The sequence below is a fragment of the Trachemys scripta genome, chromosome 17 (assembly GCF_013100865.1).
Source record: "Trachemys scripta elegans isolate TJP31775 chromosome 17, CAS_Tse_1.0, whole genome shotgun sequence".
Taxonomy (NCBI): domain Eukaryota; kingdom Metazoa; phylum Chordata; order Testudines; family Emydidae; genus Trachemys; species Trachemys scripta.
Window position 1 is genome coordinate 19,005,585 of NC_048314.1, and position 17,475 is coordinate 19,023,059.

General features: G+C 42.7%; 1 protein-coding gene across 2 annotated transcripts in view; it reads left to right on the forward strand.

Moving 5' to 3' along the window:
• The window catches only part of COL5A1 (collagen type V alpha 1 chain), a 249,877-nt gene that overhangs the window by 220,074 nt on the left and 12,328 nt on the right, over window positions 1–17,475 (forward strand). Inside the window, exons 45-64 of one of the 2 annotated variants that reach the window (XM_034752172.1) lie at window positions 672–725; window positions 1,300–1,407; window positions 1,507–1,560; window positions 1,664–1,771; window positions 2,542–2,595; window positions 3,362–3,469; window positions 4,058–4,111; window positions 4,226–4,279; window positions 4,817–4,870; window positions 5,821–5,874; window positions 6,629–6,736; window positions 7,657–7,710; window positions 7,816–7,869; window positions 9,017–9,124; window positions 9,721–9,774; window positions 10,199–10,234; window positions 11,164–11,217; window positions 11,755–12,013; window positions 12,922–13,034; window positions 15,410–15,478. In XM_034752172.1, coding sequence (XP_034608063.1) covers window positions 672–725; window positions 1,300–1,407; window positions 1,507–1,560; window positions 1,664–1,771; window positions 2,542–2,595; window positions 3,362–3,469; window positions 4,058–4,111; window positions 4,226–4,279; window positions 4,817–4,870; window positions 5,821–5,874; window positions 6,629–6,736; window positions 7,657–7,710; window positions 7,816–7,869; window positions 9,017–9,124; window positions 9,721–9,774; window positions 10,199–10,234; window positions 11,164–11,217; window positions 11,755–12,013; window positions 12,922–13,034; window positions 15,410–15,478 — 1,611 coding nt within the window. Of the gene's footprint in view, window positions 1–671; window positions 726–1,299; window positions 1,408–1,506; window positions 1,561–1,663; window positions 1,772–2,541; window positions 2,596–3,361; window positions 3,470–4,057; window positions 4,112–4,225; window positions 4,280–4,816; window positions 4,871–5,820; window positions 5,875–6,628; window positions 6,737–7,656; window positions 7,711–7,815; window positions 7,870–9,016; window positions 9,125–9,720; window positions 9,775–10,198; window positions 10,235–11,163; window positions 11,218–11,754; window positions 12,014–12,921; window positions 13,035–15,285; window positions 15,355–15,409; window positions 15,479–17,475 lie in introns of both variants that reach the window. The other variant, XM_034752171.1, reaches the window with a different exon arrangement.

A 17,475-nucleotide genomic window follows, 5' to 3' on the forward strand; every position in this document is an offset into this window, starting at 1 on the left:
CTATGAGAGCGACCTGAGCTTTGACATTTACTGTCCCTTGAGCATTTACCTGTGCTATCTTAATCTTCTATTCATATAGTGTTCTGAGGTAGTGTTATAACTACTGGCCACATATTATATTACACAGTAATACATAACTTTGTTCCTCACTTTCCAGAAAGATTTCTGTCCCCTAATTGTTTTGCACTATATAGTAAAAGTAATGTTAGGGTGAGGAGTCTGGTGGCACCTTAAAGACTAACAGATTTATTTGGGCATAAGCTTTCGTGGGTAGAAAACCCCACTTCTTCATATGCATCAGAAGAAGTGGGTTTTTTTACCCACAAAAGCTTATGCCCAAATAAATCTGTTAGTCTTTAAGGTGCCACCAGACTCGTTGTTTTTGTGGATACAGACTAACATGGCTACCCCCTGATACTTGGCACTAAGTTAGGGTGTGATTCTGTTCACACTCATCCTAGATTGCAGTGGTGTGATTCCATAGACATTAAACTAATTGACACTGTAGAAACCCCAATTAGTCCCTTTCTCTTTTATTTGTTTTCAACACTTTAGAATTTTGGTGAGTTCATTCTTAGATTGTGCACAATGTGTGCTCCATACTTGATGATTACAGGAGTTTTTTAGTCCGTATTACTAACCGTCCCATTGAACATTTTTTTTCTAAACAGGGTCCACCAGGTCCTATTGGACCACAAGGTCCACTTGGTCAACCAGGTCCAGCTGTGAGTATTATTGCTATTATTAATTATTAATCATTAATTATTGACCCAGCCTGCTCCCATTGAGAAAAGTGGGAGCTTTTGCCGTTGACTAATCATAGAATATCAGGAGGTCATCTGGTCCAACTCCCTGGTCAAAGCAGGACTAATCCCTAATTTATGCCCTAGATCCTTAAATTGCTCCCTCAAGGATTAAACTCACAATCCTGGGTTTAGCAGGCCAATACTCAAACCACTGAGCTATCTCCCCCCCTGCAATGAACTGATTCACCAACCAACTTTTCCATACTGTTACTCTCCAACAGCCAGGTTTGCCAATGATTACCTGGGAGGGCGCAAAATATGACTCTGGTGGGACTCAAACCCACAACCTTTGAATGACTTCATTTGTCATCAATCTAGAAGGCCTATGCGCTATCCATTGCGCCGCAGAGCCTGTTGGATAAACTGAGGATCCTCCACATCCCAATGGAAGATGAGGATGGGGGCCCAGATATAATAAAATAAATATAAAAACAAATTATTTATAAATAGAATAAGTATTTATAATAAACAATGCTAATCCCTTTCTCCCTAGGGAGCTGATGGGGAGCCAGGTCCAAGAGGACAACAAGGCCTCTTTGGTCAGAAAGGTGATGAAGGTCCCAGAGGTTTCCCTGGTCCCCCAGGCCCAGTGGGCTTGCAGGTAATTTCCAATGACGTGTGATATTTGGGGTTATAAGTCCCTATGTTGCTCTTGTGATGTAACCCACTAAAAATATCCCATATAATCATATTTCCACAGGGTTTGCCTGGACCACCTGGTGAGAAGGGAGAAACAGGTGATGTTGGACAAATGGTAAGTGAGATCCAATTCCCTTAGCAGTTTCATCATTAATATCAGCATCTGTTACAAAAGGTTTATTGTCTCACCAATTACTTATGCCTCTCCTTCCTTGTAGGGCCCACCAGGTCCCCCTGGGCCCAGGGGTCCATCTGGACCACCAGGAGCAGATGGTCCACAAGGTCCTCCGGGTGGAATAGGAAATCCTGGAGCTGTCGGAGAGAAGGTAAAGCATGCTGAGCCAGGCCTGATTCTATTTCCATTGAAATCCGCGGGAAGCTTGCCCTGGACATCAATAGAAACAGGCCTGCGACTTGAGCTGTGGTACTCATGTTGCACATGGGCCTTGTTAACCAGCAAGTTCTCCATTAAGCTACCAGCAACTGTTTAAAATCGAGAGGGGACGTAGAAAGCTCTGTCCATTGGTAATGAATATAGACCAGGTGTTCCAAACCTCTTCTTCAAATCCAGCCCAGCTCAGTAGTGACTGAAAGTTTCGCCATCTGAGGAGTGGCCTGATTACAAAACAAATATTGATGGGGGTCTCTCTAGTTCCTAGTGCACAGGTGTCCAAAAACTGCCATCACAATGGGCGCTAATTAACACTATTGCTGGTGGTCTCATTGGAGAATCCAAGGATGTAATTGTCATGGAGATTGAAGTGTACTTTCAGAGAACACCATGCAGCCAGGGTTAAGACATGACATACGACAGGGCAAAAATACAGTCAATGATGGGTCCATACAGGCTGGTTATGAGTATTAATTCTAAAGAACATTTTAACAAGAGTTGGTTGGAAATTTTTGATAAAAATCTCTACAAATGACCAGTTTCCAGGAATTTACTTTCCCATTTACTGACCAGCTCTAACTTTTTCACTGCTGGATGTGGGTGCCTGCTTTCAGTTGAAGAGGAACTTTCTACACAGCCCACGGTGGTGTGCTATCAGTAACAATATATAACCATGTGATTTTCCCCCCTCGCCCCGATCTATAGGGCGAACCTGGTGAAGCTGGTGAGCCTGGTCTTCCTGGAGAGGGTGGTCCCCCGGTAAGTGGTACATTTTAAAATATGCATGTATATCATGGTTTTAACTGAAATCGAACAGGATTAGTGCCTTAGAGCAGTTGCAAGGCAGGGTAAACAATATGATGGTCCCTCTCATTACAGTGAGTTTGGCCCCACATGTGTGAATTGCCTTGAAAGCTCAGCAGACCTCCTTTGTTTGCCAAAGCATGTCGTTTTTGTTTTACAATGGACTTGTCGGGCAAGTGGTCAGACTTAGCAGAAATATTAAAAGAGTGAGGATCGTGCGTCTGAATGCCGAAGGTTTCCTGTCTCTCTGGAGCCTTTCTGAAACATGTATAAAGGCTAGTGGACAATGGAATTCATTCTCCCCCTCAGTGCTCCCTGAAAGTCTAAGGTTTTTCAGGCCTGTCTTTCCCCAGGCTTAGTCTTGAGGGGTTGGAGATTGAGGTTTCAGTAGAGTGCTGTGTGGAATAATAGTCATTGATGGGTAAGGACGCAGAGACTGAATTCATCCTCCATTTTGGAAGGAAGGGTTGCGGACGGCAGGGGCCAGAACAGACTGTGATTGGCTGCAGCTTACAGCAGGCTGGCCAAAAAGAACAGATGTGAAATAAAAGTTCTCCAGGCCTTAATAAGAACAACACGGGGGCCGTCTAATTATTTGGAGCAGGAGGTATTTATAATAAATAATGCCCAGGTATGCTGAGAGGTGTAATTGAACATATAAAACAAATAAGTAAATACCAGCTTTTTCTCTACCTAATGGAAAATCCTGTTTTCCCTACAGGGTCCTAAAGGAGAAAGAGGTGAAAAGGGAGAAGCAGGCCCCTCCGGTGCTGCTGGTCCTCCTGGTCCTAAAGGTCCACCAGGTGATGATGGACCTAAAGGTAGCCCTGTAAGTAGCCCATCATATAGGAAAAGTGTTAAACTGAGGGTTCCTTTTTGAAAGCTGTGTTCCAAAGATGCTCGGGAAAGTTGAGATTGCTTAGCAGTCAAATGAACCATACCTTCTAGTGGTGCCCAAGTTCAAACCAATTCCATTGGGATTTTTAAGGATGAATAATCAGTCCTTTTCTCACAGAGGGCCAATTCAAGATCTATGTCCTGCTCACTTAATTAATCAAAAGAAAGACCTCCAGCTCCAAACAGTCTCAAAGTTTGGAAAAGTTCTTACGCCTTGCCCCATGTTTATAATGGGATAACCCGAACATTGTATATTAACACCCCTGAACTTTTCAAAAGTTTGGATTCCAATCTGAACTTCACAGCTCATCTCCATGTATGATGGCATGGTCCAAAACTCAGGATCCTTTCAGCGTTGGGGATCTGGACTTTGAACATGTCAGAGCTATGTGACTCAAGACTTTGCTGTGTACAGTAGCTCTTTCAGTTGTGTCTGGAATAACAGATACATGTTGCTTTAGAGTTCTCCGGTAACTGTACCGCAGCTAACCTGGGGATATCCTTCTCCTTCCTTTTGCAGGGTCCAGTTGGTTTTCCTGGTGATCCTGGCCCCCCTGGAGAACCTGGCCCAGCTGTAAGTGCCAACCGTTCAGAAATGATCTCAGTGAGGCAGTCAGAATGAACTGCTTTCACCCTGGACTGGAGAAAGGCAATTCTTAGTATATCAAACTCATTTTCCTCCTCCTAGGGTCAAGATGGTCCCACAGGTGACAAAGGTGATGATGGTGAACCTGGTCAGACTGTAAGTACATTCTGGTATACAAGGTCTGTTAGGTATTAGGAGTATGGTATTCACCTGCTCCTTGTTCCTAGGTCTAATCTTTGCCCAGATCACTAGAAATGTAGGAACGTAGGGAGAAATTTTCAAAGGGACAAATGGTAGTTACGCACCTAACTCCCATTGACTTCTACTGGGAGCTAAGTACCTGACTTCCATTTGTGCTGTGAAAATCTCTCCCTCTCTTCTAAGTCTAACTGTCCAGTAATTTACTGGACCCCAGCAGTGGACTTTATAGCTTGAGTATATTATGTGTTTCCTTTTATTCATTTTAAGATGCCTATTATATTTCAAGTCACCCTTTTGTTCTTGCATCATAAGATGGGGTAAAATGAGATATCAGCCTTCTGATTAGCACTCATACCTTATATTGTCTGCCTCTCCTTAATTCTTAATTCTAATGCAAACTAGAATTGGTCAGGTCACATGTAAGATACCTGGTCTGTTTCTTTTACATGTCATATTACAATTATGAGCTGTTTTCTTCCACTTTTAACCTAGGGATCTCCTGGCCCAACTGGAGAACCAGGCCCATCAGGTCCCCCGGGGAAGAGGGTAAGTTAATTTGTTAGCATGTTGTTTCATGTACATTTTAATGAGATTTCTGAAATTAGTATCATTATTATGCTTTAATTCTAACAGACCTTACCCAGTCAGTTCACTCAGTAGAATTCTTAAAGTTCTGATCAAATGGTAAATATCTGCTTTGCATGGCAACATTTGTCACTTCAAATATCAACCTTGCAATATTGTCATATTGAGGTATAGAAATATGGGGCCAGAGCCTCCACTGGTGCAAATGGGCAAAAGTCAGTGGAGCTGTGCCTATTTAAACCAGCTGGGGTTCTGGCCTGTGTGCAAAACGGTCAGTAAAAGTAATATAGACTGAAAACAATTGTTAAGGAAATATCTTGATCTGCATTTGCCTGCCTGTTTATGGATTGATCCTGCAAACACCAACAGACAGAGTTCACTGCTCTTGGAGTCCCCAAGACAGTGGAATTTGGCACCAGCTCTCCCAAAAATGTATGCATGTGCGTCTCTTGGGGGGTGCTCACACGTGTGCACCCCCAAAAACTGAATCAGTAACTCAGAATAATTTATTTTCTGAAACTAAGAACAAAATGTGAGAAAATTCACATACTGAAATGCAATAGTTTGTTGGCAGTGTTTAAAGATGGTTAGAGGCCAATCCAAAGCCGATGGAAGTTAATGGAAAGATGCCTATTGAATTCTATGGGCTTTAGATCAGGTTATTGGTATCCAAAATAAAATGAGATAAAACATTTGGCTCTCCCAGCCTATTTCAGGATTTCTCTGCCAAATGTTCATCTGAGAAGGGTAGAAGGTTTATTTATAAGGGTGTTAATTTTTAAGACCATTGGCAGATAGCCACCTTGATATTATTTTCCTTCTTGTTTACAGTATCTCTGTAAATACCACCACAGCCATTCCATATGAACTGTAGTCTAAGATGCTATTGCTTCTGTTTCTGTTCTCACTAGGGTCCTCCTGGTCCAGCAGGTCCTGAAGGAAGACAAGGAGAGAAAGGAGCCAAGGTAAGGGATGAACATATATTGATAAAGTCAGGATCTTCAGCTGTGGCCTCTGCAGCCCTCTGTATGCAGCACCTCATAAAATCTTGTGTGGGAAGAACAGAATGTCATTTCACTTTGTATTTCAACAAACCATCAAACCTGGAATTTGGGGCCGTCAACTTCAAATGAAGACTTATCTTCTAAGTGCTTGTTTTGCCATTTAACAAATTCCACTGGATATTTATGGAATTGTAAAGGGCTTTGGAATATGTTTTTAGTATCGAAAGTGTCATTTATTGTTTTGCAAATAGCACCATGTATACAGGACTCTATAATATCATAAAGCAAACATGATATTCGCAAACAGTGATTATCTCAATAACAATGTTGAACCAAAATTAGAATAGTGTTGCAAATGGTATTGTAAGTTACATTATTATTATTATTTATTATTATTAGTTATGATGTACGTTGTGGTGGCACCCAGGAGCCCTAGTCACACACTATTGTGTTAGGTGCTGTACAAACACCTAACAAAAAGATGGTAGAGCATACAGTCTAAGAAATACTGCAAATTGGTCAGTAAACAGGTGGAAATGGAAAAGTACTGCAACTCCAGGATTTGGCTTTCAGTGGGTGCAGTAGAGAGCATGATGGGGTGTGACAGGAAGGTATAAAAATAGGGAGTTGAATGCATCACAGTAGGTCTGATCAACTGTAATTAGACTATGTAAAGAGCAATTGAAAACTGAATCACTTTGTCGCTTGCCACCAGGGTGAATCTGGTCTGGAAGGACCTCCTGGGAAGACAGGTCCTGTTGGTCCCCAGGGAGCTCCAGGGAAACCTGGTCCCGATGGCCTTCGAGGAATTCCTGGCCCAGTGGTGAGTATTTAAAAACTGAGGGTAGCCCCAGCAAGCTTTTGAACAGGAATAATGACCAGGCCTTACAAGAAAGCATCTCTCTTAGGGGATGCCTTTCGCCCCAGGCACCATTGTAGCTGGGCCACAGAAGCGAACAGTCTCCAGACTTGAATACCTGACGTCTAGTGGCTCGGTGATTTTAGTAGAGGGGCCATGGCTCTAGAATTCACTCCCCCAACCCCCAGTGGTCCAATAGAGGCCAAGTCTGCTGACTTTTAAAGCATGATGGAATATCTGTTCTTTTCCATGGCTTTTGGCTGAGTTTTGGGGTGGGAAGGATGGGGTGGGTTGGTATTTATTTTACTTATGGTGAGGACAAGGAAGTCAAGGGAAATTGTGTGTGTTTGGCTTTCATTTTTTATTAAAGGTTGAAGAAGCTCTAAGGTAAAATTTTCCAAAGCGCCTACGTCCCATTTTCAAAAGAGACTTAGGCACACGGGAGCCAAAGTCCTATTAACTTTTGTTTCTTTGGTGCACTTGGGCAAAACTCTCATTGCCACTTAGTCAGGAGTAAAGGAGAACTTCAAGATTGGGCCTTGTGTTTTGCTTTTTTGTTTGTTTATTTTAATTTCATAAGACTGGATCCAAAGCTCCTTAAAGTTGCTAGAAAGACTCCTGACATCAGTGGCCTTTGCATTAGGCCCAGACCATATGCGTGCTCCTGGAGCATTTCTAATTGGGTGTTAAAATTAAGGTTAATTAAGGTTAAAATATATACATTTAATAATGGTTATAGAATGAATCCTTTTTTCTAGAGATGGGCCTAAGCCACAGAGTTCACATATGGAAGGGTAAAGTTTGGGGTGCTCAGATCTAGAATTTCACCACTAGACAACCTCTACTATGAATGCCTAATCTGAGTGGATTGCATTGTTTTACAGGGTGAACAAGGGCTCCCCGGTTCCCCAGGCCCCGATGGTCCTCCAGGCCCACTGGTATGTCTTTATAGTCCCAGTTGTTTGGTTACTTATATACAGAATTTTGCATTTGGTGTATATTATTTTTATCTGAGTTTCCTCTTCTTTTATTTTTTTTGTAAGGGCCCACCTGGTTTACCTGGTCTTAAGGGAGATTCGGGTCCTAAAGGTGAAAAGGTGAGACTGCTACATAAAACATGTTCAGATACTTTTATTTTCAAATTCATTGATTCCCCCGCAACTCTAAGGACAGTACATAATAGATGTCAATAGTGATGCTATGGTGATGACATGTATATTATAACAGATTCTGTAGCTTTCAGGGTGAAATCCACCCCTGTGAAGTAAGCTCCACAAAGGTCTCTGCACTGCTTAAGTCCAATATAAACCCTATTTTGAGGTCTTAAATGAGACTGAAGTGGTGCATAGGCCTTGTGCAGTCTCTCTGCATGGGAATGAATGTATCCCTCTATGCATAGTACACAGTAAGATTCCACATTCGCCAAGAATTCACTGTTTTCACCACAGGACATGCTAAAACAGAAAGAGAGACTGTTGAGGATATCATAACATCAGGATATAATAGTGTTAGGCAGTTCTTTAGAGCAGGCCTCAAGCATACAAAAGATGTTGATCATGACAACTACCTCAGTTATGAATCTTCAGGGTATATATGTTGAGTATTAGATGGGTTCATTGACCAGGAAGACCTCTAAGTGGGTCAGGAAGAAATTTCTCCCCATAGTTCAGTGTGTAGCATTACACATTGGAATCCATGGCTAATGTTTTACACCTTCCTAGGAGTTACCTGGCATTGATACATTACGCAGGAAAGTAAACTGATCCATTCTGTTATGCTTGTGTCCCTATGCGATCTTTAGTTATCATGGCTGTGTAGCGCATGCAGCTAGCAAGAGGCAAAGAAAGAGGCAGTAATTTGGTAGACACGCTTGCTTGAGGTAATGGTTCTGAACCTTATTTGTAGAAATTAACGTAACATATGCCAATGTATGAAAAGGACAGACTCCAGAGTACAGCAGTGCCCCTTCCGTTATCATATTTACAGTCTTCCTTTAGCAAAAAGCTAGTGTTTTTCATTACACTAGGAGTTGTGGGCATTTTTGGCCGCTTTTCATGCTCAGCTACAAACACTTTCCTTGTGCCTGCTCATCCCTGGATTCCCAAAAGATACAAACAATTTCCTTCCACTTGTTTAGTTTCTTCCTTTTGTAGGTGGGTCTTCTGGAGGAATTTCTCGTGCTCAACACCTCCCAGAGTATGACACAGCTGATCTTAATTAAACTCTGCTATTTATTTTCTCTAGGGTCATCCAGGTTTAATTGGCCTCATTGGGCCCCCCGGTGAGCAGGGAGAAAAGGGGGACAGAGGTCTCCCAGGACCCCAAGGTTCATCCGGATCTAAAGGAGAGCAGGTAGGTGTTTTTTAGGGGCACTTTGGAGTCATTCGTGAGACTTTCCTTAAATGTGCCTGGGAAGCGATGCTGAGCCTTCATACGGGGCTTAAAGGATTAAAACCTTGTTCCTTTCATCAGGTGGCTTTTTAATAGTAGAGTCGGCCTTCTCTGGTCAGAGACATCATCTCAGCATGACACAGGGTGCTTTTGCTAACTCTTTAATGACATTTCCTACACAAATATACCATACTATAGAAGCTAGTGATGAGCACCAGCTGGAAGCTATTCAACTTAAGGGAATTCAATTTAAGGGAAGTTTTGACCCAGATCCAAAATTGGTTTTGGTCTTAAGGATTTGGGCCTGTCCTTCTAAAGAGACGCTGAAACCCTGTGCTCTGAAAGGTCAGGGAAGTGGGCAACTTGGGCCTATCTCTAATGGAAAAAAGTGAAACCTGGAAATGAGGTGGCTCTTTTAAAGAGTCAGGCCCTGGGACGATACATTGATCTCCGTGTGTAGACTCTCACACCTGCATGGATAAGCCTGCAGGATGGTACGTAGATGATGACCAACATGAATACATTGAAATAAACTTTATTTTGCCTTTACTTTTTAGGGTATCAATGGTCCTTCTGGTCCAATTGGACCTCCAGGTCCACCAGGATTACCGGTATGTAACTGAAATCGAAAAGCCATTTGGTCAAGCAGCAAAAGCACAGAACTGCGAGTCAAACAATCTGGGGTTTATTTCTGGCTCTGCCACTAATGCAATGTGTGACCATTGACAAGTCACATAAATGCTTAGGACCTCAGCTTCCATGAAATATGGATAATCGTGTGATACACACCTCCCCGGGGTATTGTGCAGCTAAGTTCATCAATATTTGTGTAGCACTTTGAAGTGCTTTGTTATTATTAATAATACATTTCTGATGTTCACTAATAAGCAAGTAAAGTCAAACTCTTCAAATGTCCGCAGAAAACTGGCACAAATGTGGGTGAAGTGAATTCATTGAAAAATTTAAATGACTATGAAATTATTTCACATTTTTTGCCCAATGCTAATGATATATTTTTCTCTTTCCTCCGTTCAGGGTCCCCCTGGTCCAAAGGGTGCTAAAGGGTCATCAGTAAGTATAGACAATACAAAATTAAAAGGCAGAGGAATTTTTATTACGTGCATAACCTACTATCACCATTACAAATCAGTAGAGTCAAGGCAATTAGCTAAAGATTATTTTAGTAATCACAGTGCTTTCAGGCTGTTTAAAATGAAAAATTATAATTGGAAATGTTTCTTTCAAGCCCATTGTACTTTCTGCCACATCACTGTTGAAAAGATCAGAAATATTAAAACAGTGGAAAGTAAGAAAAAAACCTATTGCTGTAAAGATGGAGACCTTAAAAATGAACAGTGGGAGAGGGAGGGAAAAATGGAAAAGTGGTAGGTGTGACACAGATTGAAGAAATGGGTGGAAAACACCCAGTTAAACTAGTTTAATGTCACCAGTTTCTCCTCTGTGAAGTTAGAACTATTGCTGGTTGAAAAATGCAAGTTACTTTTAATGGGGAAATTTTAAAAAATGTGTTTATCAATATGTTCTATACACAAAATTCAGTTTATTCATTACACAAACAAAAACCTAAAATTTCTGTTTCAATTCCTGAAAACCTTTTTGGTTTAAAATGTTCATGTTTGGGGGGGGGGACAGGGGAGGAGCCAGAATTTGTACATAAATCCTAACCAAAATGTGGACATTTTGCCAAAAACTTTTACTGAAAAAGTTTTTCAGCTTCTGTTTTTTCAGCAAAATAGCAGAAAATTTCTGCCAAAATGAAAATGTTCTGCAAAAATATTCATTTTGGTTAAAAAGCTATTTTTCATCCCAAAAAAATATTTTGACAGGCCCTAGTTAGAACCATCTGTGCTTGGGGTAGCTGCAGGCTGAGGGAGAGAGTAGAAAGGAATTTAAAGAAAGAATGACATGCATGGAGAATTTGTGACAGCTGGTATTTACTGAGTGAGCCACTCACACTTGTTTCTGTTTTTTGCACTCAGGGTCCAACGGGTCCAAAGGGTGAATCTGGCCATCCAGGCCCCCCAGGACCTCCTGTAAGTATAGCCCATTGTGGTGAAACCTATGGTGAAGTGAGAGCTAGAATTAGTGCGTGGCGTACCCGAGAACCCAGTTCTTGATAAAAAGGCAGCATGCAGTGGGTCCATACCGAGGAGATAGATGCCTTAGAAATACCAGAGAGGGAGATGAGGCAAGAAGGCCGAACAAAAAAAGGAAAGAGGTGTGCGTGGAAAGGATCAACCCACAGGCTGAAGGTGAAGCATCTTTCTTGAAACACTTTCCAACCAGGGTGGATATTTTGAGCACCAAAAGACTTTCCCAGCAGTCTGCATACCTTGTGCAGACTCTCTCCTACTACACAGGTTGAATGCCTGAGCCCTGTAAAATTCACTGGTGACTGAGGATTTTCATTAGTACCATAATGGACCTTTGAGACCTCCTGTGTGTGCGTGTCCTGTGGCCGTGACTCTTCCTGTCACTAGTGCAGCATGTTCATTCCTGTGGCTGTCTCTTCTGTTTCTTTCACGTTTCCCCCGTGAAGCTAATGTTTCAAGTTCTTTCCTCACACTCAGGGTCCTCCCGGGGAAGTGATCCAGCCCCTGCCTATCCTGTCCTCCAGGAGGACCAGGCGAAACATTGACGCAAGCCAACTGGTTGATGAGGGAAACACCGACAACTACATGGATTATGCAGATGGCATGGAGGAGATCTTTGGCTCCTTGAACTCTTTGAAACTGGAAATTGAACAAATGAAGCATCCGTTGGGCACTCAGCACAACCCAGCTCGTACCTGCAAGGATTTGCAGCTTTGCCACCCTGACTTCCCAGATGGTAGGTGCTTGGGGCTGTGAGTGGGGCTAGGGCAGGAAGAGAGCCCAGCAGAGTTCATAAATCTGCACAATCCCGTTAGTACAACTTAGTGCGGGTAGGAAAATAGAATTTGTATTTTCCTGCAAACATGAGGTGAAGGGGAGGGGCTTGTCACAAGAGCCCTTCACCCAGTTGCACCCTGGGAGGTGTAGTTGGGTCAGAGAGCTTAGCCCGGAAAGGAAAATAGGAGCAGAAAGCATTCGAACGGAAACTCCCATGAGGCACGACAGTGCCATTTTGAATCAAAATACTTCGGTTTTTGGCCAAAAGTCAAAAACTGGGGGGTGTTTCAGGCATTCCATTTTTTCCATGAAACACTGAAAATTTCCACAGGAAGTAGACACACTTTTCGTGACAAATTTTGTTTGGTCAAAACCCCAGTTTTTCCACTGAAACAGCTTTGACAGAAAATATCCAACCAGCTCTACTATAAATCCAACATGTCAAGCATGAAGTACTGTATAGATATGTACTGAGGGCCAGATTGTGGGTCTGGCCACTGGAGCCTTGTCTACACTATGGCTACCCACCTGTTCCAACAGCCACTAATAGGTGTTGGAAGTAATGAAGCATTTATTTGGAAATTTCCCTGGTGCAGATAAGGCTGCAGTAGGATCACCGTAGTAGTGTTCCAGTTCTGAATTTAAGCACTGTTCCACATACTGCACTTTGCATGTTAATTGTGGAGCCTTGTTATATCCAGGTCTGGTATTACTATATAAGGAGAAACATGTGTTGGCTGTCCACATACATGTAATGTAATCTTATCCCAGGGATGAAAATGGTTGGGTTTGATCCTGAGGAAGTTCTGGAAGTTCTGATACATTCTTAACTTCATATAGGCTAATCCCTTTTCCTCCAACTTCCAGGTGAATACTGGGTTGATCCTAATCAAGGATGTTCAAGGGACTCTTTCAAAGTTTACTGTAACTTCACAGCTGGTGGAGAGACATGTATCTTCCCTGATAAGAAATCTGAAGGAGTAAGTTCCCACAAACTGTATATTTTTCCTCTGAAGCTGGTAATGGAGTATTTCCTATTGTGCATATTCATAGCCAGTCACCTTGATCAGATAAACTCAACAATGGAAAGTAAAAATTAAAGATCCAATGTGTTTGTTAATGTCGGATTCAAGATTGGTTTTAGATTATGTTTACTGAGCGCATTTCACTGAATCAGTAAGCAATTTTTACACTGTTTTAGGGCAAGGTTTTGATGGTCTCTGAAGCATGATGAATGCTGATAACAAAGGCAAACTTCTCCATCATTGTCTCTACTGTAGTTCACCATGAGGTTTATTTAATCTACTCTTTTTATCCCCAATTCAACAGTGACTGCTACTCTGATGGTTTTGTCCCTCAGTACTGCTGGTTCCTCTTCTACTTTGACCGAGTCTTCTGACATAGTGGAGAAATGTTGTTCTGCTGTAATTTCTCCTGTTATTCATGTTGGGTACTTGGGTGTTCCAAACTACCATGCCTAGGATCAGGAAAGTTCATGGCATTCAGTCGGTACGCAGACCAGGTGTGAATCGGGCAACGATATGCTCTCCCATCCTCATGCTTCCAAGAATCCCCCCAGTAATAACTCAGCCAGTCACGTCCAGTTGACCATGACAAGTTCTCTAAGTGTCTTTCAGTTGCAGTAAGGTACTTCTCACTGCCCCATATCCATCTGCTTTATATTATGGGGCTGATCACCAGGTGTAAAGACCTACTCTTAAATTTAGTTTCTCCACTAGGTAAATGTGATCTCTTCCAAGGTGGCTGTCAAGGATCCTCTCAGTACCATCAAGAAGGTCTTCACATGCTGGGTTAGGGTATAGACAAGAGAGATTCATTGCTCCTGTGCACCCTGATATAAGACGTTCACTTGCTGAGATAATTTCAACCCCTAGAAATATACATCAGCATGGAACAAGCGATGTGCGGTGCAGAATTTCCCAGGGATTCTTTTGGGGATTGTTTAAACAGAAGATACATTTCTTCTCTTTGGTGTTAGACCACCGTTATTCTCCTCCCGTCATTGATTATTAAACTATCAAAATCTGAGTATTAAAATCCTTACAGTGTTGACTTTGCAAGTTATTGCAGTATTCCCAGTGGGATTGATTCTTCTATCACATACACTAGCATAAGTGAGAGGAGAATCCAGCCTATTATATTCCATATGCAATAATGAAACTATCTACCTCATTAACATTAATTACTTGCATAGGTATTTGTGGATATTTTGTTATGGGCTGATGCATGGCCTGAAAAATGTATCCCATCTCGGTGCGTCCGCAGCATGGCAAAAATGCACCGTTTCATGTTATGGTTCTCCTCCTGTGAAGGAAAGAATAATCCCAAGGCACCTACATCTAGTTCAGCCGTTGTTCTTGGAGAGAGTGAAAGGAACAGTGAGGAAGTCAGTGGAATAATGAGGGAATATTAACTAAACTCTATCCCTGCCTCCTCCCCCATTAAACACATCCCTTGTTCTGACTGAAAAGAGAATATTCAAATTCACAGCTGTAAAGGGTCCTCCGGGAAGGATGGTTTGGCAACTCATCTCCTTATCAAGGTCACAATCTGGTTCATTACAGACTGTTCAGTTGGGACTCCACCATGTATTCTGGTTCATTACCTGCCAAGGAGTACACATTCCATTTACAGTATGTTACTGGTGTTCAAACACACAAAGCAGATGCTGGTGTTTTATTAATTCTCCTAGCCTAGCCTCTCCTTGCTCCAGCACATCTGGATTTGACATTGGACTGACATCAGCCTTCTCCATCCTCATTGCTGCTTTTCCATCCTTGCTCCCCACCAATCCCCATGTAGATAAATGGATCATTTACCACTAATACTTTTTTCTCTCTTTTTTTTTTTTTTTGCCATCCATCTGCAAAATGTGATGCCAATTTTCCATCAGCAGATAACTAGAGGTTACAGATCATTAACCTCTTAGCAGTGAAAGGTGATACCAAGGCAGTTTATACCTGTGTGCAGTGGTGGAATGTCCTAACCCCAGTGTCAAGCGGTGAACATTCTAATTTCGAAGCTGTCAGGACCCTAGGGCTCAGTGGACTGTTTTCATTACCAGTGTATAAAGTTTAAGAAACTATGTGTTAAACAAAGTTGGACAGTTTCAGTGAGACAAACAGACCCAGGATGTGCAATTGAATGTAACCTTTTCTTTCTTTCTTTGTTTCTCTCTTTCTCTCTTCCACTTTCCCGCCCACAATTTAGGCTAGAATTACTTCTTGGCCAAAGGAAACCCCGGGCTCCTGGTTCAGTGAATTCAAGCGCGGTAAACTGGTAAGAGGCACCCTACCACTTTCTGTTGGTCTTTAACCCGTCTCATATTTTACAGAGCAAAATGGCTCGTTGGCCCAAAGAGCAGCCTTCCACATGGTATAGTCAGTACAAGCGGGGTTCCTTGGTAAGTGGCTAACCTTGGCCCTACAGTCTGAATCCGAGCACGTCAGCCACGTCCGCTTTGGTTATGGCCAGACTGTTTGCACTCTGCATGTTGGACTAATAACCATCCTAGGACACCTTTTAAAAAAAAAATTAAGGTGGAACGCTGACTAAAATATATTGGAGGCACATTTATATGACCCTCTTCAGGGAAGGTAATGGGGTGCAGGCCCCAATTCAGCAAGTCTGTAAGCACATGCCATGTGAACAGCCAATGAGATTACTCATGCGCTTAACACTAGGCATTCGCTGAAGTACCTTGCTGGATCAGAGCCTCTGACAGGAACTGGTAGCTCCTTTAGTGCGGTAGCCGAATCTAGCAGCTGGAACTGGCCACTATTCTGAATCACAACCAGTCATCACTGTGCTACCAAAACCTACTAACTATAGCCTAGATCACTTACATACCACACTGATCGGGTCTACAAGAATACTAGACTTGGCCAAAATTTTTTTTTTTACAAGGAAGTTTTCCAGTGGAAAAATGGGAAGTTTTTCCATCAAAAATGTCTGTGAATTATTTTCTGTATTTCAACCAACTCTAATGCACATAAGGCATATAATAGAGAAATAAGCCAACCCACTGGAGTTAGAACCTTCAGTTTCATGTCCCGATATTGTTGCTGAGTCCAGGACATCATGAGTCTGTCTTCAATACACTCTCCTAGCACAAGTATCCCACGTCCACACCACCTCCATTAGTCTTGGAGAAATGGAGTAAAGCCACTGAAGAAGAAGGATTTGAAACCATGCACATACTCTCTAAGCCTGTGTGAACTAGAACTTGGCCTAGAGACACTGTTAAAGTTATAAAGGGAAGAAGAACCTCTGTCAGTTAAACAATTCATGGTACCTACATTCTACAACAGAGAAACCAAGGAAGTGAGGAAGGCAGGAAAGCATGGATAGTTGACGAACAAACATCTACAACAGGGGTTCTCGACCTTTTTCTTCCTGAGGCCCCCAACATGCTATAAAAATTCTTCAGCCTGCTTCTGCCGCAACTATTTTTCTGCATGTCCAGGAGCTTAAAAGCCAGGGCTGGCATTAGGGGGTAACAAGCGAGGCAACCACAGCACAGGGGGCCCCTCGAAGCTTTGTTGCTCAGGCCACAGCTTCAGCCCCACCTGGGATGGGGGAGGGCTCGGGCTTTGGCTTTCTGCCCTGGGCCCCAGCAAGTCCAGCGCTGGCCCTGCTCGCTGGCTTATTTTGACAGACTACTTGAAACTTCCTTGCAGCCCCCAGGGGCCCCGTGGTTGAGAACCACTGATTTACAATATGTTCCCCCAGGGGTGTTGGGGGCTGGGATGTAGCTGCACTTCTTGGAAAGATGAAATCTACTGGAGAATGACCGCATTTCATGGAAATACAGAACAGTATCCAAGGGTCCATACACTATATTTTTATTGTGGAATGATTAGCCCGAACAGGGCCCTTCAAAGAACAGAAAGCTCCTGAACAAATCTCAGGTGTGTGTGGACTTGTGAACAAGCAGGAAATGAGCTCTGTGGAAATCAATGGGATTTGGGAAGAAAAGAATACACCTGGGGCCAGATCCTCAGCACCACCCGAGTAATTAGAGCAGTGGTGCTCAAACTTTTGTCCTGGTGACCCCTTTCACACAGCAAACCTCTGAGAGTGACCCCCCCCTTATAAATTAAAAATATTTAATGCTATTATAAATGTTGGAGGTGATGCGGGGTTTGGAGTGGAGGCTGACAGCTCGTGACCCCCACATGTAATAACCTCGTGACCCCCTGAGGGGTCACGACCCCCAGTTTGAGAATCCCTGAATTAGAGCTACACCGTTTTGCACTAGGGGAGGAACTGACCCACTGTATGTACCCAGCGTCTCCTTCCTTCCTCACACACAGAGTCAGGCTGTGTGGGCCTCCTGGAACTTTCTCTGCAGAGTTTTGCTGCAGTCCACATCAAACTTCCACCTTAAAAAGCAACCAA